Source organism: Saccostrea echinata, unplaced genomic scaffold (assembly GCF_033153115.1).
Source record: "Saccostrea echinata isolate AGI-Se365-2 ecotype Australia unplaced genomic scaffold, CSIRO_AGI_Sech_v1 ptg000009l, whole genome shotgun sequence".
In the NCBI taxonomy this organism is placed as follows: Eukaryota; Metazoa; Mollusca; class Bivalvia; order Ostreida; family Ostreidae; genus Saccostrea; species Saccostrea echinata.
Genome location: NW_026889758.1, coordinates 9,814,813 through 9,841,279, shown reverse-complemented (window position 1 = coordinate 9,841,279; position 26,467 = coordinate 9,814,813). Strand labels below are relative to the sequence as shown.

Here is a 26,467-nt window from a genome sequence, read left to right as displayed (position 1 = left end):
ATCTCCCAATCACATCTATCTAGTCTCTCATCTAGAAAACATAGGTCACATGGACATCTCCCAATCACATCTATCTAGTCTCTCATCTAGAAAACATAGGTCACATGGACATCTACCAATCACATCTATCTAGTCTCTCATCTAGAAAACATAGGCCACATGGACATCTCCCAATCACATCTATCTAGTCTCTCATCTAGAAAACACAGTCACATGGACATCTCCCAATCACATCTATCTAGTCTCTCATCTAGAAAACATAGGTCACATGGACATCTCCCAATCACATCTATCTAGTCTCTCATCTAGAAAACATAGGTCACATGGACATCTCCCAATCACATCTATCTAGTCTCTCATCTAGAAAACATAGGTCACATGGACATCTCCCAATCACATCTATCTAGTCTCTCATCTAGAAAACACAGGTCACATGGACATCTCCCAATCACATCTATCTAGTCTCTCATCTAGAAAACATAGGTCACATGGACATCTACCAATTACATCTATCTAGTCTCTCATCTAGAAAACATAGGTCACATGGACATCTCCCAATCACATCTATCTAGTCTCTCATCTAGAAAACATAGGTCACATGGACATCTCCCAATCACATCTATCTAGTCTCTCATCTAGAAAACATAGGTCACATGGACATCTACCAATCACATCTATCTAGTCTCTCATCTAGAAAACATAGGTCACATGGACATCTCCCAATCACATCTATCTAGTCTCTCATCTAGAAAACATAGGTCACATGGGCATCTACCAATCACATCTATCTAGTCTCTCATCTAGAAAACATAGGTCACATGGACATCTCCCAATCACATCTATCTAGTCTCTCATCTAGAAAACATAGGTCATATGGACATCTACCAATCACATCTATCTAGTCTCTCATCTAGAAAACATAGGTCACATGGACATCTACCAATCACATCCATCTAGTCTCTCATCTAGAAAACATAGGTCACATGGACATCTCCCAGTGACATCTATCTAGTCTCTCATCTAGAAAACACAGGTCACATGGACATCTCCCAATCACATCTATCTAGTCTCTCATCTAGAAAACATAGGTCACATGGACATCTCCCAATCACATCTATCTAGTCTCTCATCTAGAAAACATAGGTCACATGGACATCTACCAATCACATCTATCTAGTCTCTCATCTAGAAAACATAGGTCACATGGACATCTACCAATCACATCTATCTAGTCTCTCATCTAGAAAACATAGGTCACATGGACATCTCCCAGTGACATCTATCTAGTCTCTCATCTAGAAAACACAGGTCACATGGACATCTACCAATCACATCTATCTAGTCTCTCATCTAGAAAACAATAGGTCACATGGGCATCTACCAATCACATCTATCTAGTCTCTCATCTAGAAAACAATAGGTCACATGGACATCTACCAATCACATCTATCTAGTCTCTCATCTAGAAAACATAGGTCACATGGGCATCTACCAATCACATCTATCTAGTCTCTCATCTAGAAAACAATAGGTCACATGGACATCTCCCAATCACATCTATCTAGTCTCTCATCTAGAAAACATAGGTCACATGGACATCTACCAATCACATCTATCTAGTCTCTCATCTAGAAAACAATAGGTCACATGGACATCTCCCAATCACATCTATCTAGTCTCTCATCTAGAAAACATAGGTCACATGGGCATCTACCAATCACATCTATCTAGTCTCTCATCTAGAAAACATAGGTCACATGGACATCTCCCAATCACATCTATCTAGTCTCTCATCTAGAAAACATAGGTCACATGGACATCTACCAATCACATCCATCTAGTCTCTCATCTAGAAAACATAGGTCACATGGACATCTCCCAGTGACATCTATCTAGTCTCTCATCTAGAAAACATAGGTCACATGGACATCTACCAATCACATTTATTTAGTCTCTCATCTAGAAAACACAGGTCACATGGACATCTACCAATCACATCTATCTAGTCTCTCATCTAGAAAACATAGGTCACATGGACATCTACCAATCACATCTATTTAGTCTCTCATCTAGAAAACATAGGTCACATGGAGAATTATGATCATGATTCATAGTATATGCACCCTTCGAGACATATCATGCATTCAAGTTTGATCAATCAACCTATGGGTATATTAGCTACCCAGGAATTAAATCGCTATAGACTCTTAACATGATTCTTCCAGAAAATGTATAGGCAGCATCTTATCAGGTTAGGGGGAAACGTAAATTCTGCTATAATAGTGAGATTCTGCTATATTTTCAGCCGTAGTTGTCCTCGATTTCATCAAATAACATACTTGCTGTTTAAAGCGCAAGTTATGATGGGAATAAAAATGAACAATAATTGGCATCCTTACATATTATGAATTTTATTTAATTTTCTGCCGATGTGTTTGATAATGCGAACACACTTTTTAAAGCGGAAGTTACATTTTTAACATAGCAACCAGTGATTGCGGTAGTATTGAACAAAGACTGACTCTTAATATCTCTCACACATGTGCACAAATTAGTGCTTGTAATAACTTTCAACTCATTTTGGAATAGGTTTGTCGAATTTATAGAAGAAAAGGTGATTTTTGCCTGCATGGTAACGGGTACGGAGGCCCGTTATGACAAATGAAAAAAAAAGCTCAGCACATGTACAATTTAATGGAACCGATTTGTGTTGTCTAAATTGTAAGCAATATATATAATATGTCACTTTTCGAAGTAATCTTAAGTTTGTGTATATTGTTTCCTTTCTTGATGATGAATCCATGAATTTAAATGATTATTCTTAGCAAGAAAAGAAGAATTACACTTGTGCATGGAATTACCTGTAGACGTGACGTAAAATAAATTCTGCACGATTTATTGATTCTCTAACTTGCATGAAATTTTATATTTAACTACGATATGCACTGGAAAAGAAACAATGAAATCCTATTTACCAGAAGTAGATTATTCTGTTGTAAATAAATGAAATTCAAGGAGAAATAGAAATATGAAGATAACGAAAAAAGGCCATTTGAGCAATAATTTTTTTGCAGAGCGAATAGGTAGGATAAGGTGCTATGGAGGAGTATGCATCCCCTGTCGAGCATGGCCTTTGCAAAATTCATTTATTAATAGTTATCATGAATTAGTGCATCGTTGTCTCGCCACAGCCGCTAAAATATTAAGCCCGCTTTTTTCACTACAAAGAAGCCATTATATACACATTGAATTGTTTTCGCGTACGGTTATTTTTTCGTTTTTTTTCCTATCATGACAAGGAACACACTTGTCGGCAGGGGATGCTCACTCCTCCATGACACCTGATCCCATCTTTGATGTTTTTTAGAGGTTCGTGTTTGCTCTGTTTAAAATTTGCATTCTTTCAATGGACTTTTGAGATCGATTACTGTTTGTTATCTTCATATTTCATACAGTATTTCAAGCAAATTGAAAAAAAAATTGAACCCATTTAATTTATTTTCTGTCTTAAAGTGCAAAAATTTGAGTGAATTACATTATATTTTTCTTACATCTATTTATTTATTTTCTGTCAGAAAATGTACAATATTAAGTGATATCAATCATTGCATTTTCATCGATTTATTTATTGAATTTTTCTGTCTTAAAGTGTATTAAATTCTACAAAACACAGGTATATCTAAGTTGGGATGTAATTAACATAATTGTTATAAACACAAATGAATGTTCAACTCATTTTGTTATTTGCAAGCGGGAATAGGTGGATTTGTGATTTAAAAAAAAAAGGGGGGATAGGTGGAAGACCCTCTTAAAACTGAAACCCCTTGTTGTTCGTAATGTGTATCGAATCAACTAATAATTTAAGACATTAATCCCACATGCAGGTAATATGGTACATAATAAGGGAAGTTGACGATAGAAAAAGTAGTTATCACATGTACCATGTAAGTTTAGTTATTAGTTTGCCATCAATCTCTTTCTCTAGTAAAATATTTAAGGAAAGAAGCAGATGTGTCATACTCCCTGGTGTCTTTTATTAATAATTTTCAACATACTTCTATTTTTGGAAACTGCAGCTATATCATAACTAAATGAACATTTAATTAATTTATGTCTCGCCATTACGTGGTTTAATCATAATAGATGTATTAAGCACCAATGTTTCTTCTGAGAAATTACGCCAAATATTCCCAAAAAAAATTGCTTATACATAATAATTTTTGAAATAGTTTTTAAAAAGATTTTTTTTAATCTAACTTTACTTGTCATAATACAAAAATTAATATTTCAAAAAATTTTGTTTAACATTCCGGAAACTAATGTCATATAATGTATATGTAAATTACCTGCAGAAATGACATCTTATATCATTGTTTACGATTTATTGCAAAAACTATACAAATCAGTTTCATCAGAATAAAGTAAACATGTAATGAGCTTTTTTTCGTTTGTCATAACGGGTCACCATGCAGGCAAAAATCATCTTTTCGTCTGTAAAATCAACAAACCAAAATGGGTTGAAAGTTATTACAAGCACTAATTTGTGCACATGTGAGAGAGATATTAAGAGTCAGTCTTTGTTCAATACTACCGCAATCACTGGTTGCTATGTTAAAAACCTAACTTCCGCTTTAAAAAGTGTGTTCGCATTATCAAACGCATCGGCAGAAAATTAAATAAAATTCATAATATGTAAGGATGCCAATTATTGTTCATTTTTATTCCCATCATAACTTGCGCTTTAAACAGCAAGTATGTTATTTGATGAAATCGAGGACAACTACGGCCGAAAATATAGCGGAATCTCACTATAATAGTGGTATACCACTATTATAGCAGAATTTACGTTTCCCCCCAACCTGCTTATTGCACACCTGCAACCTTCATTTTACTACTAAAAAATATACAGTCATGTATATAGTTAAACTTTTAAAAACAAAATTTAGACAGAGGTCCAATGGCAACCTTGCACAAGGACTATACCAAATCTGTCTGGCCTCCTATTGAACAAATAAGATTTGTTATCTATAGCTGTCCTAGCCACGACAGGGTGTAATGGCTGATGATGATTACCTTTGAGACTAAATTCAAAATTCTAAAACATTATGCACTTCTAAATGACTCATGCAGACAAACATGTGCAAAAACATTTTTCTGGCAGGAATTCTGATAATAAACATAGGTAATAAGAGATTACAAAGCTCACCTCAACGAATGTTGTCTTTAAGTAAGGCAAAGTCCCACATTAAACTAATAAACTAGTAATGTGCCTCCCTAGATGCAACATTTAAATGCAATTTTGGTTTGATAGGACTTGCAGTTACTTGGGAATGGACATATCTAAAAACTTTAAACTAGTCACTCATCCAATAAATATAAATCAAACCCAGCATTTGAAGCAAGTTTGAGAGTGTTCATCACTTGATGCATCATCCATGCAAGTTTGGTTCAGATAGGCCTTACAGCTTCTTGGTAGTGGACCTGCTCCAAAAACTTTGACTTGTTCACTCATCTGGAAAAGGTAGGTCAAATTCAGCATCTGAAGCAACTCTGGTAGTCTGCAGCCCTCCATGCAAGTATGGTTCAGGTAGGCCTATAGTTTCTTGGTCATGGACCTGCTCCTTGCATCAAAAGCAACTATGGTAGTGTGCATTAATAAGTGTATCTTTAGTGCAAGGTTGGTTAGCATGAGGCTTATAGTCACTTTAGAAATTATAATTAACTGCTCAAAAAAACTTTAACCTGGTCACTCATCTGGAAAATATAGGTCAAAATTAGCATCTGAAGCAGGTCCAGTAGTGTGCATCCTTAGCTGTATCATTCATGCAAGTTAGGTCGACATCAGGCTCATAGTTACTTTAGAATGAACCTGCTCCAAAAACTTTAACCTGGTCACTCATCCAAAAAATGTAATTCAGATCCATCATCTGAAGCAAGCCTGGTAGTGCATCCTTAGATGTATCATCCATACAAGTTTGATCAACATAGGGCTTATAGTTTACTTCAGAATGAACCTGCTCCAAAAACTTTAACCTGCTCCAAATACATTAACCTGGTCATTCTTCAGCTGAAATTGCAGCATCTGCATGCTACAATGATACTTACTAGAAGGATCTTCCATGCATCTCTGATAAATATAGGGCAAAGAAATCTGCTCCAAAAACTTTAACCTGGGTTGCCGACGCCAAAGGTAATATATAAAATCCCCCCACCCCCACTTTGTTGAGGTGCATATATAACACTGATGCCCACATATGACAACTTATAGCAAAGGTTAAACTTTCTCAAATGCAAATCAAATATGTTGGTACCCAAAGTAAGGACTTGTCTCGAAGAATATACCTGTGAAATATGAAAGCCCTAGCAGCAACCATTGAAAAGACATGGAAAATATTAAAGTTTTTCAAAAGTGAGTCAAACATCAAGGTCATGGTCAAAATTAATGGTGCCCAAGGAAAGGCCTTCTCTCACGAAATACGCATGTGAAATATGAAAGCCTTAGCACCAACCATTCAAAAGTAATGGCCAAGGTTAAAGTTTTCCAAAAGTAGGTCAAACTCCAAGGTCAAGGTCAAAGTTCTTGGTATCCAAAGGAAGGTCTTGTCATAAGGATTACATATGTGAAGTATGAAAGTGCCCTAGCACCAACTGTTCAAAAGTTATGGCCAAGGTTAATGTTGGGTAAAATTTTGCAAAACTGGGTCAAACTCCAAGGTCAAAAGGTCAAATATGATGGTACCCAAAGAAAAGTCTTGTCACAAGGAATACACACGTGAAATATATGAAAGCTGTAGCTCCAACCAATAAAAAGTTATGGGCAAGGTTACAGACAAACAGACAGACAAGACAGATAGACAGACAGTGCAAGAACTATATGCCTCCCGAATCTTCGATTACAGAGGAATATAGAGAGAGAAAAAATACACTTAAATCTCTAGCAAAAAATACACTTTAACTTCTTGATCAATAGCTTCTGATTTTATCAAAATGAGACACTGACCACACAGACAGAAGAAGCTGTGGTAAGAGTCACTCCATCCAGAAATGAGAAAATGTGGAGGAGAACAGAATCTGGCAACTGCTGAAATAAACTTAGTGAGTCTGCCATCTTCTGATGAGCTTTGTGTATTTCATCCCATTCCTAATCCTGAGGGCAAGCAACCCTGTAATCAAGATGTTTCCAGAGTTACAAAAGTTAAAATGACATGCAATTTACTGCATTATTCAATAAAAGGTAAATTCAATATTAATTCAACCAAATGTTAAGGATATACACAATATTAACACTCAAAACAGCTCTTAAAGGACTTATCGCATGTTTCTAAATTATTTGAGATTAAAAGTGTAAAACGTTCCTTATGACCTCAGTTTATAAATTTTGTATTTTTACTGCTGATAAATCGCAGTAATTAACCAATTATTGACCCAAATGAAAACCCCTGAATTAAAAATCTAAGTTAATTAGATAGCGATCACGTGACCCTGTGACGTCAAAGGCGACAATGGCTGATCAGCTCTTCACGTAAATCTTACTAAAATATACGCGATACAACCTGAATTTTCTGCGTTATGGACGACCAAATCACTGATTTTATAGGTATGATTTTTAATATCCAACCTTATATTTTAGAAATGTCAGCAAGAAATAATCTGAAAAATCCGTTAACATTGTAAAAATAGCAGCGACAATAACGAGGGAGACGCGGCGAAGACGAAGAAACTCGCCATAACAATACAATTTGATAATTTGTCATTTTATCACATGTATGAACTTATTTGATTCACAAATTCAAATTACATAACTTTGTTATTCTTCGTTTTTAACATAATATTAATTCAAGCAAGTATGCCTTCATATGTTTTGTAAAGGATGGCGGTCTTGAAAAATAATTTTCCGATCACGAAACATTGCCGTAATCAGACCTACAGATTCTAAATGTTTCGAATAAAAAAACAAAAATATCTCAAAATTCTTACACCTTAGAACTAGTTAATGTTTCTATAGTAATTGAAAATCACATTAGGAATTAATTTTATCAGCATTTTTTCATAATAAGCTGCATTTGTCGTTGATAACTCCGTAAATAGTGTGTAACTTCTCATCTCTCTATCACTGAATTGTTGCCTATGACGTCAGAGCAGTAATTCGCCGAAATCCGACTGAAATATGCATATTGCCGTATTTGAATTTCAACTCTCAATATCTATTAAAATACGCTTTCAACAACGTTTATTGTATTCAGAATTTTAATAAACAAGGTTGTAGATAATATTTTTCATAAAATTAAGATTTCTGAGAAATCATGCGATAAGTCCTTTAATAAGCTCTTAATACTGTAGATTCCTAAATAAATGTAAAGATTTTATTATTATGTTATTTTAAGAGAAGCATCACTAGCAAAATAAAATTACTGGCTTTCATTTACATATTGCTGAAAGACATAAAACTCTCAATCAACAGCCTAATCATGAATTTATGGGCTTGCAATTGGGCATCCATGAGTCATTAACTGCAATATCAAGTGCCATGTAAAATAAGAAATTGGGTTACTGACAGTATACCAGCTAGTAATTGTAAATGAGATTATATTGGGCACCAGCAACAATTACTCAGATATGTTTCAAATAGGCCGTAAGTGGGCCATATTTTTAAAAATATTCCATGTTTAGATTCATTTCTTGGCATAAGATGTACTTCAGAATGTAGCTGCTTAGAAAGCTTTAACTGTCCCTTCATTTAATTGTGCTAGGTCAATTGCAGTATCCTTATGCAGCATCCTGGTGGTTAGTGCACTATTTTCTCACCGCTGTGATCCAAGCACAGGGGCTTGTCACGAAATATTTACCTTCTCTTAATAGAGTTACCCCTACTATAAAAGTGTATTTTTATAGTAGGCTGGTAGGGGTAACTATATTATAAGAGAAGGTAAATATTTCGTGACAAGCCCCTGTGCTTGAGCAGAAAATGTCAACAAATACTTCTCTCTCCATTTAACATGTGCAAACCAGAGATTCTTCACATCCTTACCTATTTTGTTAATGATCACTACAGAGTTGGAGTTGTTTTTTTTACTTTTTGCGATTGATTACGAAATCACACTCAACCTCTAGGAAAATGGCTGAGTGGTTACGAATACCTTTTCTCTTTCGTTTTCTAATCTAGATAACTGAGGTATTCCGAACATTTTTTTTTACCATATAGGATCCGGATATTTACGGATTATCGAGAAATTAGTTCCGTTACCTTAATCTGTTAATATGATCATTTCCTCATAATTTCCTAAAAGGAACTTTGCTTCAAGAAAATGGTTTCATTAAATAACGGTTTAATGAATTCCTTTATCTTAATCTGATAGTTTCCTTAACATAAATCTTCAGTCATTTCGCATACCTTTATTTTGTTGCCTCTTTTACAATATTAGGCCATCTTTAAAATAATGTTTGCTTGACCTCTCCCGACTTAGGATAAAAAAAACTTGGGTCGGTAGGTAGGTGGGAATTTTTTTTCTCAGAAAAATTCAGCACATATGTTGACAGAATGGGGAAATTCGGGGGGAAAAAGGAAAAAAAAATAACTTAATTCCTGAAAGTTGAAAAAAGTTTCGATTCTGGCCATTTTTAGCCAGTCGTCGGGAGATGGCAACCAAGCAATTTTTCAAACACGGCCTTACTGATTGCTTTTTATTCTTAACTGAAATTGAATTGAGTAGGGCGCTAAGCTGCGGTGCAAAAAATATCTTTCATTCTCAGCTGTAGCATATTTAAAACAATTTTACCAGTTGAACAACTTTTCAATTTTTATTCATCATGCACCACTTAGTTATTCAGTTATTATTCGGAAAATCATAACGATTTGCGTTCGTATCATATACACTCCCTGGTTGGGGAGTACCTTGTAAACTCTTTTTATATAATCATTAATTAATAATTATCTGATAAGAAATGAGAGTGAAATTTAAAACATAATAGCAACAATTAAGACTCAGTTAATATTTTACTCATGCTGCTGCGGCCGATAAATATTGATAAATCACCATATGTTTCCTTTATCTTCAACCATTTTTGTCTCCAATTTTTCACTCTCTGTTACAACCGTAATTTCATAGCATGCTTCTATCATTAATTAATTAATTTTTTTATATTTATTTATTATTATTATTATTTTTTTTTTTTTTTTTTTTTGGTGCTAATTTTTTTTTGGGGGGGGGGGTTCATTTCATTTCTTTCGGGGAAGGGGGTGTTGCTCTTCTAGGTTTTATTTTAATTTTTGTCGTGTTAATTCTCTTTAGTTTTTGGCTTCTTATTAGTTCTGAGCTCTTTTAATAATCAATCAGTCAATCAACTAAATTTTAAAATCAATCAAATCTATGTATGTTTCCTAACCTATCCGAACTTAAAAGTTCAATGTGTTTCCATGACAGGGAAAGCGCGTCTTTTAAAATGGCGAAAAGGTGGCTTCCTGTTACTGAAATGCTTTCATTAAAAATTAATGCCTTCCATCTGTTCATCGTTTAAAATCTATACAATGGAATTATCTGTTTTTTAGATGATTCAAAACTAGTGCATCTTCAATGACCTTCAAAAGACTACCGATGCATGCGACTTCCGACATCTCGTAAGACAAGTCGTAACATGCCTGGTATGAATCCTGATGATCTCGGCTGCATGCCAAAGTACCTGACGTAAACACTTTAAATTTGGTGTCAGAATTTAATTTTAGGCAAGGCAATGAATTCCTGGGTAAGTTGACGCTTGCAATAGACAGTACAATAAATATTTGCAGGAATGAGAGATTACGTTAAAAAAAAGGCAAAATGAAGATACGAAAACATCTACCTGATAAATATTGATGTGTGTGAAAAAAATGTGACAATTTGTTTTTCTCTTAAATGAAAAAATATAATAAACAAATAAGTAGTCATTCTTATACGTTTTAATTTTCCTACCTGTCATTGCATGAAACCCATGTGGGGTATGAGGTGATACTATAATCTAGAAATATTTTTTTTTCATTGTCCTTTGTAGATTACTGTTTATCTGAAGAACAAATAAATCAGCCATGGGTACTTTATTTGAATGTTTGAAAGAGGCACGGCTTGAAAAATATTATCAAATCTTTCGCATAAATGGAATTACTCGATCTGAAGCTCTGGCAAGATTAGACACTACAGACTGTGATGCTATTGGGATAACATCTCCTGAGGATAGAAGAAGATTACTTGATCTCATTGAAATTATTAAATCAGTTAATGACACTGACCCTTTATATAATTCACCTGTAGCTAGACATAGTCCAGTTACAAACAGAAAATCTTTAAAAAGATTCCATACCCCTCCCTCAAATAATAACGATGTAATCAACCAGAGACTGATTCCAACCAACAATGTGAGAGTGGTGGATAGGAGTCGCTCAGTGCCCGCTCAAGCTCAGGCTCTTGTATTCTCTGAGAGTGAAGAGGAATCAGAATCAGAGTCATCTGACCCATCAGATTATGAGCCAGCATCAAAGCATCTGAATCCACCTTCTTCTGTTGTTAGAAAAAGAGCTGTCAATCGTCGTGTCAAGCAAAAAGGATATAATTATGGAGTGCCAACAACTGTGAATTCATCCATTAGAAGTTCAAAGTCATCCACTGGAAAACATAGTGGAAGTGATGAAAAAATTAAAGTATGTGTTCGTAAAAGACCACTGAACAAAAAAGAAATCAAATCTGGTGAAGCAAATATAGTGTCAGCTGAAAGCACAACAACTCTGACGGTCAATGAACCGAAACTAGCAGTGGATTTGACTCCACATACATTACAGGTAGTCACTAACATTTATGGATAGATCTATACTTGTATGTCATGTAAACATTAGGTAAAAAGTACAAACTAGCTGAAATAAACTTCAGGTGAATTTACCTCATATAATTTTGATATTGAATGAATTCAGTTTAGATGTAGAAACATCATTAAAATTCATTCCAAACCCAAAGGAAGGAAATTTTGAAACTCAAATCATAATTGTGATTACCTTTAAAACATACAATTGGTCTAATTTAAAAGTTTTTTTTTAATGAAGATATGGGGAAGATATAGTTTTTGGTCTGTCCATCTGTTTGTTTTTTAATATTTGTCTGCAGAAACTTTAACCTCACCCATAACTTATGAATGGTTGGGTCTAGGGCTTTCATATTTCATGTGTATATTCCTGTGACAAGACCTTTCTTTGGTAACCAAAATATTTAACTCTTTACCTTGACCTAGAGGTTTACATTACTTTTTCAAAATTTTACCAAACTTTAACCTTGGAAAATAACTTTTAAACAGTTTATGCCCAGGCTTTTATATTTCACATCTTTATTCCACGTGACCAAACCTTTCTCTGGGTACTAATTTTTTTGGCTGTTTGACCTTGACCTTGGAATTTTATCTGCTTTTGAAAAACTTTAACATTGCCATAACTTTGAATGGTTGGTGCTAGGGCTTTCTTGTAGCACAGCTGTATTCCTTGTGACAAGACTTTTCTTGGCGTACCAACATTTTGTACCTCATGAGTCATGACCTTGGAGTTTCAATTGCTTTTAAAAAACTTTAACCTTGGTCATAACTTTTGAATGGTATTTGATAGGGCTTCTTGTTTCACTTATGTATTCATTGTGATAAGACCAATATTTTTGATCTCATGACCTTGATCTTTGAGTATGACCTACCTTTGAAAAACTAGGCCATATTTTCTGAATGGTTGGTGCTAGAGCTTTCATATTTCACAGATGTATTCCTTTTAACAAGACCTTTCTTTAAGTACCAACAAGTTTGATCTTTTAACTTGGAGTTTGATCTTCATTTGAAAAACTTTAACTTTGTCTAGTGCTGCCATTCAGGGGCATCAGTGTTTCACAAATACATCTTTTCTATTTTTCATTTTCATTTTTATTTTTCAGCATGAATTTATTTTTGATGAGGTGTTTGATGAAGCCTGTGGGAATGAAGATGTATACATTCGAGCTGCCCGACCTCTTATTAACTGCATATTTGAAGGGTACCCACTTTATCATTGAGTCTTGCATTGCAAGAGTTCTAGATGTAAAACTTAAAATATATACTATAATGAATAGTTAAGTGTTTAACTTAATGAATAACTATGTTTCTTTCTAGTGGAAGTGCCACCTGTTTTGCTTATGGACAGACAGGTGCTGGTAAAACTCATACAATGATAGGTTCACGAGAAATTCCTGGGCTCTATCTCTTGGCATCACATGATATTTTCTCTATAATTGAGTCTGGAAGATATGGACAAGGCATTAAAGTATGGGTCAGCTATTTTGAAATTTATTGTGGAAACCTTTATGACCTCCTTAACAAAAGAAACAGGTAAATTTCTATTTATTTTTATCTTTATAAATTCACCTTATTGCTCTCTGAGCCAAAAGCACAAGTGAGCTTTCCTGATCACATTTTGTCCAGCATTGTCTATCCGCTTGTAAACTTTTCACATTTTCGACTTCTTCTCAAGGACGACTGGGCGAATTTCAAAAAGACTTGCAAAGTATTCTTAAGTGAAGGGGATTCAAATTTGTTCAAGTGAGGGGCCACACCCTCTTCAAAGGGGAGATAATTAAGAATTTTTGAAAATTTGACTGCATCTTTTCAAGAACCACCATGCCAGAAAAATGAAACTTACATGGAAGCATCTTCAGGCAGTGTAGATTCAAATTTGTTCGAATCCTGACCCCTGTGGTAAAATGGAGCCACAGTAGACAATCAAAGTTTTACATAGGAATATTTAGGGGAAAAAACCCAGGGCCAGTAGAGTTGAATAGCGTGCCGTAGGTTAATAAAGTTTGTTTGAATCATGACACCTGGGGGTAGGGTGGGGACACAATAGGCAATTAAGTTTTACATAGGATTATATAGGACAAATTTGTTTAAAATCTCAGGAACAGCAAAGGCATGAATTCTGTGAAAATCACTTATTTTCGCAGGAGTTTAATTTTCGTTGTTTTCAAGGTATGAAGAGACCCATGAATTCATGTCCACCACGAAAATGTAAAATATCATATACATAACTACTCAACATTTCTTCATCCATGAAATTAAATCTCCACAAACCCATATTTTTCCTCAAACCGTGAAAATTTAAACCGATGAAAATATGTGATTTTACAGTAGTCATATTTAAATAGAAGCATCCTTAGGTAGTGTGGATTAAAATTCATTCAAATCATGACTCAAGGGGGTGGGGTGGGGTCACAACGGTGAAATGAAGTTTTACATAGGAATATATAAATAAATCTGCTGATGAAGAGCAGTATGGACATGCCTACTAAGGTGAGCATTGGGCCAATGGGCCTCTTCTCAACCCATGCTTATCTACATAAATCCAGGTTGTTTGTTTTGTAAATGATTTTTCTCAAGACCATTTTTTGAATTTTATTAACTTAGACTAATAAGAAATTTTGATAAAACTTACTTGTATTTTGGGGTGCAGGCTTCATGCTAGGGAAGATGGTTCCCATAAAGTATGTATTGCTGGGCTGACGGAAACACAAGCCACTGATGTCAACTCCCTTTTACAGGTGAGAGCAGTAACAAGAGAAATCAGATTAACATTGGTTACAGATCTAAGGCATAGAGAGTCATGTGACAGCAAATGGGGCAATTTGTGCATGCATGTTTTAACACATCTTACTCAGAAAGACTTTTTATGAGTACTTTATTTTACAGTTATACTGAGATTGCAACAAAAATTTTTAATTAGATAAAAAAAAATTCATCAAATTTAATGATTATTTCACACCTTTATTTCAAAGATTCTGGAGTATGGTAATTCTGTCAGGAGTAAAGGAGCTACTGGGGTGAACCCAGACTCCTCTCGCTCTCATGCCCTACTCCAGCTGGAGATTAGGGACTCAAAGGACAAAAAACTAGGCAGGTAAAAAACATCACTCATCTTGTTAAGAAATTTAATTACACTTAAACACAAATTTGCAGTATGTGATTATGAAGCAGAGATTGATTGATCTTGAAAAATACATGTAAAAATTTCAAACCAAAGAATAGAATGAATTTTATGAATTTTATATATATATATTGTATGAATATTTCCATCCTGTGTTAGATCTCTCTATATAAGACATTAATTACAGGTTTTATCTTTTCTAACAGAATGTCGTTCATTGACCTGGCGGGTAGTGAACGAGCCTCAGATGTTACAGACACAGACAAACAGACACGCATGGAGGGAGCAGAAATTAATCAGAGTCTCTTAGCTGTAAGTAAACCCTCAAGTCTGACTTAAAATATAAGGCAGAAGTTTTGCTGTATTTCAGTTTTTGTGATTCAGTCAAAATAATCTCAAAATATTCATCTTCTTTATTTTTGGTAGTGCGATTCAAATGGAAATTTTACACAGGATAATAGATAGGAAAAAAATCATCAAAAATTATTAATTATTCTTAAGAATGCAAGGGCAACAATTGGTCATATTTTTATACATGTATTCACCTGTAGTTTGTATTCAAGTTTATTCAGATCAGTTTTTGATGGGCTAGTCTGGTGCTGCAATAAGAGTTCAAAGTTTTACCCCAAATATATGAACCTCTGAAAGATCAACAAGATTACATTTATTGAATATTGACCTCAAGATACATGTATTTTAGAGAATTAATTTTTGAGTGATATGTCAGCAAGTTAACATTGAAGAAACTAAAATTTAATAATATTGTAATTAATTAATCTTTCAATTGTTAAGTGTTTTTCCTAAATTTTGCAGCTGAAGGAGTGCATTCGGTCAATTGATCAAGAGAGTAAACACACCCCATTTCGTCAGAGCAAGCTGACACACATACTAAAGGACTCGTTTGTGGGGAATTCACGTACCTGTATGATAGCTAATATTTCCCCCACCCAGTCTTCCTGTGAACACACCCTGAACACATTAAGATATGCAGACAGGTAGGACCACAGCTTTATGTTATCATTTATCTTTAGGGTCCTCCACACACCCCCAGCTTATGTTCTCATATTACTGAGCATTACTATTAACAAGCATATCAGCCTTTAAAAACTGGCCAAGAATTCAAGTATAATTTATACTGATTTTTAAAAAAAATAATTTCATAAGTTTTAAGAAATTTTCCCCACCATGTTTTGATAAGTAGCACAACAAATATTGTTTTTACCTGACTTATATTATTTTAAAGGTCAGAAAAGAATCACAAAAACTCAATTTTATCAGTCTACATATTTTTTAAAGAAATTAATAAAAGTTATAAAAAATAAATCTAACTCATTTTCTCTAAGATATATGGAGAAAAAATTAGGGATACTCCCCATAGTAAAGAAAACATTAATGAATTAAATTACAACAGAAAATTGAATTAAAATCAAACTTATTGATTTAGAAAAATTATTTTCAAAATCTTTGGTATCAAAGTTCCTTTTTAGAGTTATCTATCCTGTTACTCAGGACTCAAAAACTTTGGTAAATCTCCGCATACGCCATCATACTCAAATTACTCGTTATTGGCATCTGAGCTGGACAGTTATAAATGAGCAAAACTAGAAATGCACACTATTTATCAATATTTATAAACACACAATGAGATAGGTATTATTGAAACGCACAAATCAGTGTGCAAAAATATCAGCTTTTCACAATTAACAGATTTTGTTGACGATATTGCAATGGATTGATTAGCCTGAAAGTATAAATAAACTAAATTGTTTTCTCATAGATATACAGTACCTGTTATTTATAAATTATTATGCTACAAAACCTCAAAGGTCTGCTGTTCTTTTATAGAAAAAAAAAAAAAAAAAAATTGACGCCTTTTTCTTTTTGGTCACACTGTGATCATGCCGTGTGTTCGTTGTTTATGATTAGGATGTTGCTCTCAGTTTACTGCCTAATTTTCCTTTGACAAAACCATCATCCTTAAAGCGTTTATAAGGCTCTCTTACAGGCGGTGCCAGGGACATCGTCAGTGCACAAACAATATAAAACCACAAGTAAATGTATTTTTTCTCGATATACGTCACAAGTCTCAGGATCTGGAGGACCCTTAAAGACTTTATATACTGCAAATCAAACAGATTAATTCCAGCAAATGGAATATACTTTTTGTTCAACACTGAAAAGAGAACTTGATATTAACTGATATTATGCAAATTTCACACATATTTTGACTTACATAAATCACATTGAAAACTGAAAGTCCTCAAATTGTTGTTTAATTAAAAAGTGTTGAACCATATATGACTTGATGAACATCTTGGGACTATTAATTAATTAGCTTAAGATACCCCAGAGTTGAGATATTGATGTTGAAATTCAATAATAAATCAGAACTTAGGCCAAAAATAAAAAAAAATGATTTGTTTGATGTACTCCGACGGACCTGTCAAAATGGGCACTACCCAATCATTTTTATCAGTACTTTGAATTTTATTTTTTGTTTGCGGAAAATAAAGATTGTCCATACCATTTTTAAAGTTATAATATAATTTCTCTGAGATGCATTTAGATTTAAAATTTGTAAAGCAATAAATATTAGATCTGTCTAGTTATCCTTTGTATAAATACATGTATAATGCAAACATCAAAAAGTCTGAGATTTTTAAGACGATGTGTAAGATGATTAAAATAAACAACAACCTACCTACCCACCTTGAAAGATGTGGGTCGGAGTACATCATGAAAAAATTTAAATGATGGCCTTACTTCTACATATCCCTGGTATTCAACGTATCAATGTTTGAAATACTGAAGCTTAAATGTATGATTTTTATAAAGCATTACCTTGATTATTCAGGGTTAAAGAGCTTCGTCGAGAGTCATCCTCAGGAATGAGGGCAAGTACAGCCAGTAACATCTTGATGAATATTCCTCTAACAGCACCCTCTGTGTTCCAGCCAGGAAACATTCTGTGTTCATCCACTCCTATTAAACCAAAGGCAAACAGACACACTGTGGCTCGAGCATCCATGCAGGACATTCATCTTGATCCCACAGAAAGCCCAATCAAAGGTCATGGTGTTAAAAGAAAGACAAAATCAGCATCGGCCTCCTCCTCTAGTCCTTCTGTCACAAAACCTCAGATTAGAAAACCAAGTGCTACTGTGGCTAGTCGCATCTCTGCTGTTAGACACTTCCCCCCTCGACCATCTCCCGACCTTTTAAGGTCAAGTCCCCCTCAGCAGCAACACCATGTAGAAAGTAGTGACTCGGATCACACTGACTCAGACTCTTGTAATGTTAGTGAGAAACATAATGTGAAAACAAACAGAAACGTTCCTGTAGTAAAATCTACAGATACAGATAATGATTTTCCTACTACAGATTTTAATAATGATGATGAACTAAATGATTTAAACAGAACTGGAGGCAAAAATGCTCATTCCTCTGACAATGTTTTAAATTCACAGAGTGTGTCAGTTATAAAAACCCCTGGAGTTCATTTTTCATCCTCTGGTCATCCACTGCCAGTGATAGGAGATCAGGACTACAGGTCCCCTGATTCCACACAGGCCCCACAAGAAAGGGGGAACTCCCCCCACAGGGGTAACTCACCCCAGGGTCCATCACGTCCCAGTCCCCCTGTCCTCAGAAAGAAAATCTACACTGAGCCGTCAGCTCAGTCCACTAGCACAGCTGCAGATTCAGGGCCAAGGAAGTTTGAAAACCAAGTGAGAAACTTGCCATTGAGTAATAACTTTTTGACCAACCCAAATAATAATGTTCCCAGGGTGTCTGAAGTGTCTCAGAATAATTCAGGAAGGACTGTGAACAGTGCTAAACCCGTGCTTCAACATGCTCCCTTGTCTCTTGGAAGTGTAGCTGACGATGACTTGTTTGATGGACCTAATCCCTCCTCACCCTCACAAAAAACTCCCAGAACACCAAGCACAGGGGAAATGAACTCTTTAGTACTTGGGCTCAGTAGGGGGAATAACATACAGCTGAAAATTCCCCAGGACCCCTCTGTGGACCCCATCCTACCTGCTGTTATGACTGCTAAGAGTAGTGACCTGACAACTTTCTCTCAGAGATCCCCTGGTAGATTCAGTCGGTACAACCCAGAACCTCCTCCACCTCCATTTTCCCTGGCCATGGTGAACCCCACAGAGTCTCGACCAAGGATATTACGCACTCCTCCACCTAGTCAACCAACAGAACAAAACAGGGCAGAGCAGCGTACTCCTCCCAGACATTCTCCAAGTCAGGAGGTCAAGAACCAAAGTCCCTATCAGAAACATGATGATAGGAGAATCCCCACACCTAAAGACCACAGGGTGGAAGATATTTCATCAGATTATGGCAGATTCAACCAAGGATCTGGTGATCAGTTTAGGTCAAATAAAGATGCATACCATGGGGGTATAGATTCATCACAAAATGGTCAGTATGTGAGATCTAGAAATGAACATAATGTAGAAGACAGGGAATCAACAAGGCAGAACCATTTTGGAGGATTAAACTATGAATGTGTTGACAATGAAAACATAGACAGACAGTCACATGATTCAGAGGAGAAGGTTTCATTGGCTGAGGTGGATCCTCTGTCTACCAATGACTGGTACAATACACCAGCTAACCATGCTGTACATATCTACTCTTCTGTCCAAAAGTCAACTTCTAATTTGGATTACGATGTTCACTCTGCTGCAGGTTACAGCCGATCTAACCAAGAAATGCCAGAGAAACCTCTAGAGGCTGACAAAGATATTCACGACAAATTTGATTCAGATCTGACAGAGTTTCTACCAATCCAGAAGAGGCCTAGCTACTATGATGACAGGCCTGCAACTTCAAGGAAAGATGTGGCTTCTAGATTAAGGTCTGTCTTCTTTAAGGACTCCATGGAGAAGCCACAGAAACATACTTTGTCAGATAATAGTCCTATAAACAAAACAAATGACTCATCAAATCAAAGACGACACACAACTACACAAAACAAACCTGTAATTGCAAAAGTGCAGGAGAGAGACCAGCTGTCTGAGTATGGAAGTGAACACAGGAACCACATGTTAAGTAACAGGAGTGGGGGAGACACCTCTGGAAGGGGCCAGTCCAATAAATTCAGCAGTCCAGCAATAATAACAGAGAAATTGGAGGGTGGAGACAGGGCAGGATCAGCATTTCTTCCCATACACCCACAGCCCCTGACCACCAACCCCATAACAAAGCATGTAGTGGAGTCATCAAACCCTGATCTAGCACATCCTGTCCCTAGGGACTCAGAAAATGAAGCCAGGGAGGCAGAGAGCAAGGATCAGCAAACAGACAGCAGGTCAATATAATTATAATAATATCTAAGTGACTTAAGGTGTGTAAGATAAAATTAATACAAACAGCAGCAAATAATTGCATTTTTTTAAGTATTAACTCATCAAAATAAAAGAAAAAAATGTAGAATTCTGATTTATATAGAAACAAAATATTGTGCATTTTCAGACAAGTTATCATTTCTGCACATGAAGAACAGCTAGCCACAGTTACCTCTCTTTGTAAGCAGGAAATGAAGTTGTTGTTAGGGGCCAAGTCTGGGCACAAGGTGAGTACAACTTTATGGACACTGAAACTCACAATAATAAAAGTCACAACATAACAATATGTCATAAAGTTTGTATATAACATAGGTCATGAAGTGGGTGAAACATAATGATTAATTGATTAAGGTCAAATAGTAAGTACATAAAATGACTGATAAAAGTGACAAAGTGAGGACAACAAAGTATGTACATATAGCAACATATAAAGTATGCAAAGTGAGTACAACATCTGATATCAAAGTAACTAAGTGTGTGCACCATATAAATGACATTAAATAGGAAAGAAAGTCACAGGCCAAGGTCACTGAGTTACCATTTTAATAGGTAATTCTAAAGAATAAGGATGAACATGTAAAGATAGCAAACAATAATTAAACTCAAATTCAAAAATGAAAGCAGGATAGTCCCTTGTAAACACGAGGTAGAGCCAGGTGCCATGGAGGAGTAAGCATCCCCTGTTGACCAGTCACATCCACCTTGAGCCTTTTGTCTTGATCTGGTAAACTGTATACTAGTAATCCATATATGAATCCATATAAAAACAATGGCCTAAGATATGAAAAAAATCAGTCAACATTTGACAGGGAGTATTTGCAAACAGTGTCATTGGAATGATCATAAAATTTGTGAAATGTTAACTTCAATGTACATTGTTGATACCCTGTAACTTCAACTTATTTGTCAGTAGCCTGCCTCAGTTAAGAAACTAATCATATGCAAAACATACTCTTGAGTATGGCATCAATTGGGAGAGATAAACACGATATACATACATTCTTCTTGGAATGTCTATTAGCAAGTAAAGCTACATTTAAATGTCATCAAAGTCAGTTATTTTTAGCTCACCTGAGCTAAACTTTTCAATATTGAGCAGATTTGTGCTTTTTCCTAGCCAATGTGTTCAGGTGATCAATGTGGCCTATGGGTCTCTTGTTTAAAGGATATATTGGCCAAACTACTTTTTTTAAAAAAGTAGGTTAAAGGTCAAGTTTAAAATCAACAAATCAATAATCCTTGTACTGTTGTTGTTGTTGTTGTTTTGTTTTTGTTTTTGTTTTTTTTTGTTTTTTTTTTTAAATCTTGGAAAAAAGTAGTGCATATGCTTAATATCAAAGTCCTGCATGTCTCCCTATTGAAAAATGCAGTTTCATTTGAAGTCTGAATAATTTTGTAAGTCAGAGGTCAAGATCAAGTCAGAATCCTGCATTTACATATACATGTATGCCCTTGACCCATGCTGTAATAAAAGTTGTAAGTTACTCAGGAATCTAGAAATGAAGAACAGGAAGCTAATTGCTCATTAGAAATTAAACATAAATAGCTGTAACCACTTGACTGATTTATGGGTGTAATACAATGTTATATTCAGGGTATAATTATATAATCAGAATTTAGGTTTTTGCCATTTATTTCCTGTTAATAAACGGATATAAGTAAAGTTTTAGTATTTATGATCATATCTATCATTTTTTTGTATAAGATGTAATTTTAGGGTGGCATTGCATGATGTAGACATAAAACTGACATTTCCTTCACTTAAATCTCTCTTAGTCTTTTGTATAATTCAGAAAGGAAGAGATGATAAATGTTGTATTCGACATATTGTATGTATCTCTCTAACCATTAATTTCATAATTCTGATGATAAATGTGAGTTTTTTATGATGAAAGTTATGACAGTTTTCACATAAAAATGCATTTTTATTACATATGTGGGTACAAACTTGAAAGAGCTGTGCCTTGTGGCTGAATTGCTGAGTGTATATTTGTCTATCTATTTGTCAAACTGTTAATCTAGATTTTCTAAGTGCAGCTTTCCTCAGCCCTTTGACTCGTCTCACTCTGAAGCCAAGATACACAACAAAAAGATACACTCAGAAAGAATTGTGATTTATGAAGGAAAACAAAACTGTGCCCTGAATATTTATTTCAGTTCAAGGGCACGAAATCTAGAAAGAGATTTATTTCCACAGTTATTTATCACAATTGTTGTCAGTTTTTGAGGGTTTGTAATTCATGTGATTGTTATTTTGAGGGTGTTTTATTTGTAGAGTGATTGTTACTTTCGGGTGTATTATTTGTAGAGTGATGAAGATTACATAAGAAGGATCAGCCATATCCTGACCCAGAAAATTCAGGCCATCCAACTCCTGCAAGACAAGTTAGAAAACTACCAACTGTCTCCCATCACTCACGGGTAACAAGCCATCCCACAGAAGTTCTGCTCCACAAACTCTATGTCACATCTTGTTTGTGTGATGTAGTCTGAGATCATCCAATAATTCTGGTGGTTCATGTTTTTACATTAATAATCCTTTGGTTAAAATGGCTTTAATGACAATAACATTTTCATTGAGTTTTTGGAAACAGTATTCCATTTTCAATATATTTATTGCCCATAGTCCGTCCATATGAAATTCTTGGCATCTTGCCAAGAAGTTATTGTCAAAATTGTTTTATGCTGGAATCAGATAATTTTCAGTCTTTGACATTTTGTTTTGTCATTACAATTGTTAAGTTTCTGTATTTTGTTTTTGAATTGGGCGAATTCCTGACTACTGCTGTGATGTTAGGCTACAAATCAGCTCCTAATGACACATGATTATTAATATTTTATGGTTAGGTTTGGATTTTCATGTTATCTGCTAGCTATCTAATTGACTTCCTTCTTTCAAGTAAAGTACAATAAATGATTTGAGTTTGAGGTCTATTATTTGCCAATGCTCTGAATAAAATTGCTATATGGTAGCATATCAACATTCTGGCCAAAAACTGCTTCTATCCTTGTGTCTCAAAGATGTAATGCTAGACTAGTGCATCAAGTCTTAAGGGATTGATCTGTTACTATTTTGCTTTTTAGTTTGAATTACTTTCATATTTAAATATTTTCCCCACATAGTAATTATAAACATTGTATAAACACATACGGAGCCTGATCTTTGATGAAAATTGAAGAAGGAAAAAATGATATTATAAAAAATCGCCATTATTCTATCATGTCTTTAAGCATAGATTGAAATTCAAGTCATTGACAAGGTCCAATTTATTTCATCTAGCATGCATAATGCTGTTTGATAAAACAAAAGATGTGTCATCAGCTCTGTTCTGTCATCAGCATATTTTAGGCTAATACATGTACCATTCAAACAGAATTGACTAAAATTTGTATGAAACCAAGAGAGAGAGAGAGAGAGAGAGAAAATAAATAGAGAACTGATTTTAAGCCAGAGGTCCTTGATATGCTTAGAATTATTTTTATTATATGAGCTAGCACTTGGTGTCTAGGATTTCTTAAAATGGAAACAGAAAACCTGCTAAAGAATAGCTAAGGAATAGCTATAAGTCAATTATATTTGAATTGCAGTCCTCTTGGTTGTGATTATTTTGTTTCTTAGCATGGTGTTTATTATACCAGGGGTGCAGTCAAAATCATAGCGACTGTGTAGTAGAATGGTAATCTGAAAATGCTACAGTACACTAGCCACTACATAGGAATGCATAATTCATACAGTACTTTCAAGGGACCTTTCTAGCCTAGCAGCTAAGCTAGCCACTGTGATCATGAATATGCAGCTCAGTTATAATGTACATGAGAGATTGTTGCCGAGTTGCTGCATCAGAGGTCATGTGTGAAGTCACAATGTCACGGGTAATATTTGGAATGTCAAGAACAATTCATCATGGACTTCAAAGCCAAAGAATTATTCAAATATTAAACAATATTTATTATTTTTTTGGTTTTATTATTTAAGAAGTTTAATTGACAAAAATTACTTTCTGTAATTTTTTAATTAATATATGAAGAAAGAAAAAAAATGCGCTACGTTTAAAACATTGACGTGTAAAGTGGGAACATGTATCATACCTGAACTTGTACGCAAATACCCAGTGTGCACATGTATTTAACAAAAGGGTGTAGGTTTCGCCATTTTTAGATGTTACCGATAGGCATTTACGAAACTGCATACATTCCAAGCCAGAAAGTTTGTCTGTGATATAATTACAATGTCCTATTTTTAGCAGTGTACAGAAACATGGTATATCTTGTATAAGTCTGGTGTATTTTTAGATATCTGTTGATGTTTTGTTTTTGTCCTGTTTTTTGAGATTTATTTAAATAAAAGTAATATATTTATAATGTTGTTCAAAATTTGTATGTTTTTTAAACCATTTGAAGCAATAAATAGGACATTCCAATAATTGAATTTATATTAAAATCCACAGTGTTCAGAGAGCAGCTTTCTGAAGATCAAGAAAGGATATCAAAAAGTTCGCGAACTATCTCTATACTTACAAAACCACAATTCAGATCAGAGTAAGATTTGGCACACATGTAGTCATACACGTGTTCTATAAATAGCAGATGTTATGTTTTGCTCCAGGTTTGTGACGTCACAACGTGAAAATGACGTCAATATGTAGGTGACTTGTGACAAAAAATGGTTGACTCTGTCGTACTCGAGCAACGAACGGCTGTAAAGTTTAACGTGTATCTAGGAAATTCCTTTGCAATAGTATATAATAATTTGTACAAGGTTTATGAAGACAAAAGACTTGCCAGAAGTTCAATTATTAATTGGATTGATTGTTTAAGTGAAGGAAGGGAGATGATTAAAAATGATGTTTGTTCTGTTATCCAGTGAAAGCAAGCTGGGGAAGAGATGTGTCCTTAGCTGAGCAATTTGTTATGAAAGATCGCCAAGTTACAATTAGAAAAATAGTTGAATATCTTAACAATAATATAATTATTAAATCCCTAAAATATCGTTTACTTTAGACTTTAAACATATCAGATATGATAAAAAGAAGGCACCCATACTTTATCCACGTTGGATAAACGACGCTTCCAAGACAGCGGATTCGGATTCTGACGGTCCCTATGCTAGTTCTTGGAAAGGATATCCTTATCCACCCATCCTATTACCGAGATTTGGAAATTTCTGATAAATGGACTGTTCTTGTTATAAAAATAACTCGCATGGTAAGAAATATAAGACTCGGAAAAATCTTTTAGCTTCTGTGAACAAAACGCCACGGGGGCATGTCACGTGACTGCCTTTATCACGTGATTCACGCATTGGCAGAACGGTGGCAAATATGCATTGAAATCGGAGAGGACTACTTTAAAAAATAATGAACACTGAAACCTAATTTTATTTCTTTTATGGAAGTAATTCAATTAGTCCGCGAACTTTTTGATCACCCCTCGTATATCTAATTATCATTTCAAGATATGAACAACAGTACTAGTGGCCATTTTCTACTCTAATATTAAGTTTGGTTGCCGAATTCTATTATTATTATTTATAAACTTTTACAAATCATTAAGTTGAATAAAATCTGGTAACATAACTCGGAGACCGGTATCATTTGTAGAAATAATGTAAATTCCAGGCCCCTGGAATCATGGAAAGTATTCTACATATATTTGAACTCTTTTAAACATTTCAAATTCTAAAATAATTAAAAATAAATTGGAAAAAAAAAACAATTTTTTCCAAAGAACTTATTTTTCCTTTTCTTCCATACAGGAATTTAAATAGTCATTGGCATTCACGCAAATTACATGTATATTGTTTAAAGTGAGGATTTGGGGGGAAAATCAAGTGCAAGCATGTCGAGTACACTATCGCATCCTCTCATCTTCAATTACCATACGTCATTACCACCGGTTAGAACGGTACATTCGGGGTGGCGGCAATGCGTGACTCGGGGTGGCGGCACCGAGGCGAGGAAAACACCAACACGGTGAATAAACCTGAATTTTTTTCATATGTTTAGACGTGTTAGATCAGAAAATTGTATTCTACGGAAGAGAGCAAATATCAACCTACCTCTGACCGTTTAAAGCAGCCTATAAGAGTGCTCCGTTTTCTCAAACACTCCTCCTCACTTTTCGGGGTATCAACGTTTTCGACTTTTGACACAAT

The 26,467-nt window shown here is 34.9% G+C and overlaps 2 protein-coding genes across 2 annotated transcripts in view; one reads left to right on the top strand and one right to left on the bottom strand.

Annotated features, from left to right (window-relative positions):
- LOC133181746 (uncharacterized) overlaps positions 1-9,113 on the bottom strand; it is a 47,539-nt gene extending 38,426 nt beyond the window's left edge. Inside the window, exons 1-2 of the mRNA XM_061316323.1 lie at positions 9,029-9,113; positions 7,001-7,163 (exon numbers count right to left, since the gene is read on the bottom strand). Of these exons, the coding sequence (XP_061172307.1) occupies positions 7,001-7,108 (108 nt within the window). The 5' untranslated portion in view covers positions 7,109-7,163; positions 9,029-9,113. The remainder of the gene's footprint in view (positions 1-7,000; positions 7,164-9,028) is intronic.
- Positions 9,114-11,039: 1,926 nt separating this feature from the next.
- Positions 11,040-24,627, top strand: LOC133181742 (dentin sialophosphoprotein-like). The gene is made up of 10 exons (XM_061316317.1): positions 11,040-11,806; positions 12,927-13,024; positions 13,141-13,356; positions 14,474-14,561; positions 14,796-14,917; positions 15,151-15,256; positions 15,758-15,939; positions 17,799-20,276; positions 20,441-20,540; positions 22,622-24,627. Exons 1-10 carry the CDS (start codon positions 11,060-11,062, stop codon positions 22,736-22,738), a joined length of 4,254 nt encoding a protein of 1,417 aa, XP_061172301.1. The 5' UTR covers positions 11,040-11,059; the 3' UTR covers positions 22,739-24,627.
- The last annotated feature ends 1,840 nt before the right edge of the window (positions 24,628-26,467 follow it).

Bases quoted from the DNA above. Each gene is read 5' to 3' on its own strand.
- LOC133181742 (XM_061316317.1), top strand. From the start codon at position 11,060: ATGGGTACTTTATTTGAATGTTTGAAAGAGGCACGGCTTGAAAAATAT. The intron at 13,357-14,473 runs GTAAATTTCTAT...TTTGGGGTGCAG, and splicing joins CTCCTTAACAAAAGAAACAG to GCTTCATGCTAGGGAAGATG. The intron at 15,940-17,798 runs GTAGGACCACAG...TTGATTATTCAG, and splicing joins ACATTAAGATATGCAGACAG to GGTTAAAGAGCTTCGTCGAG.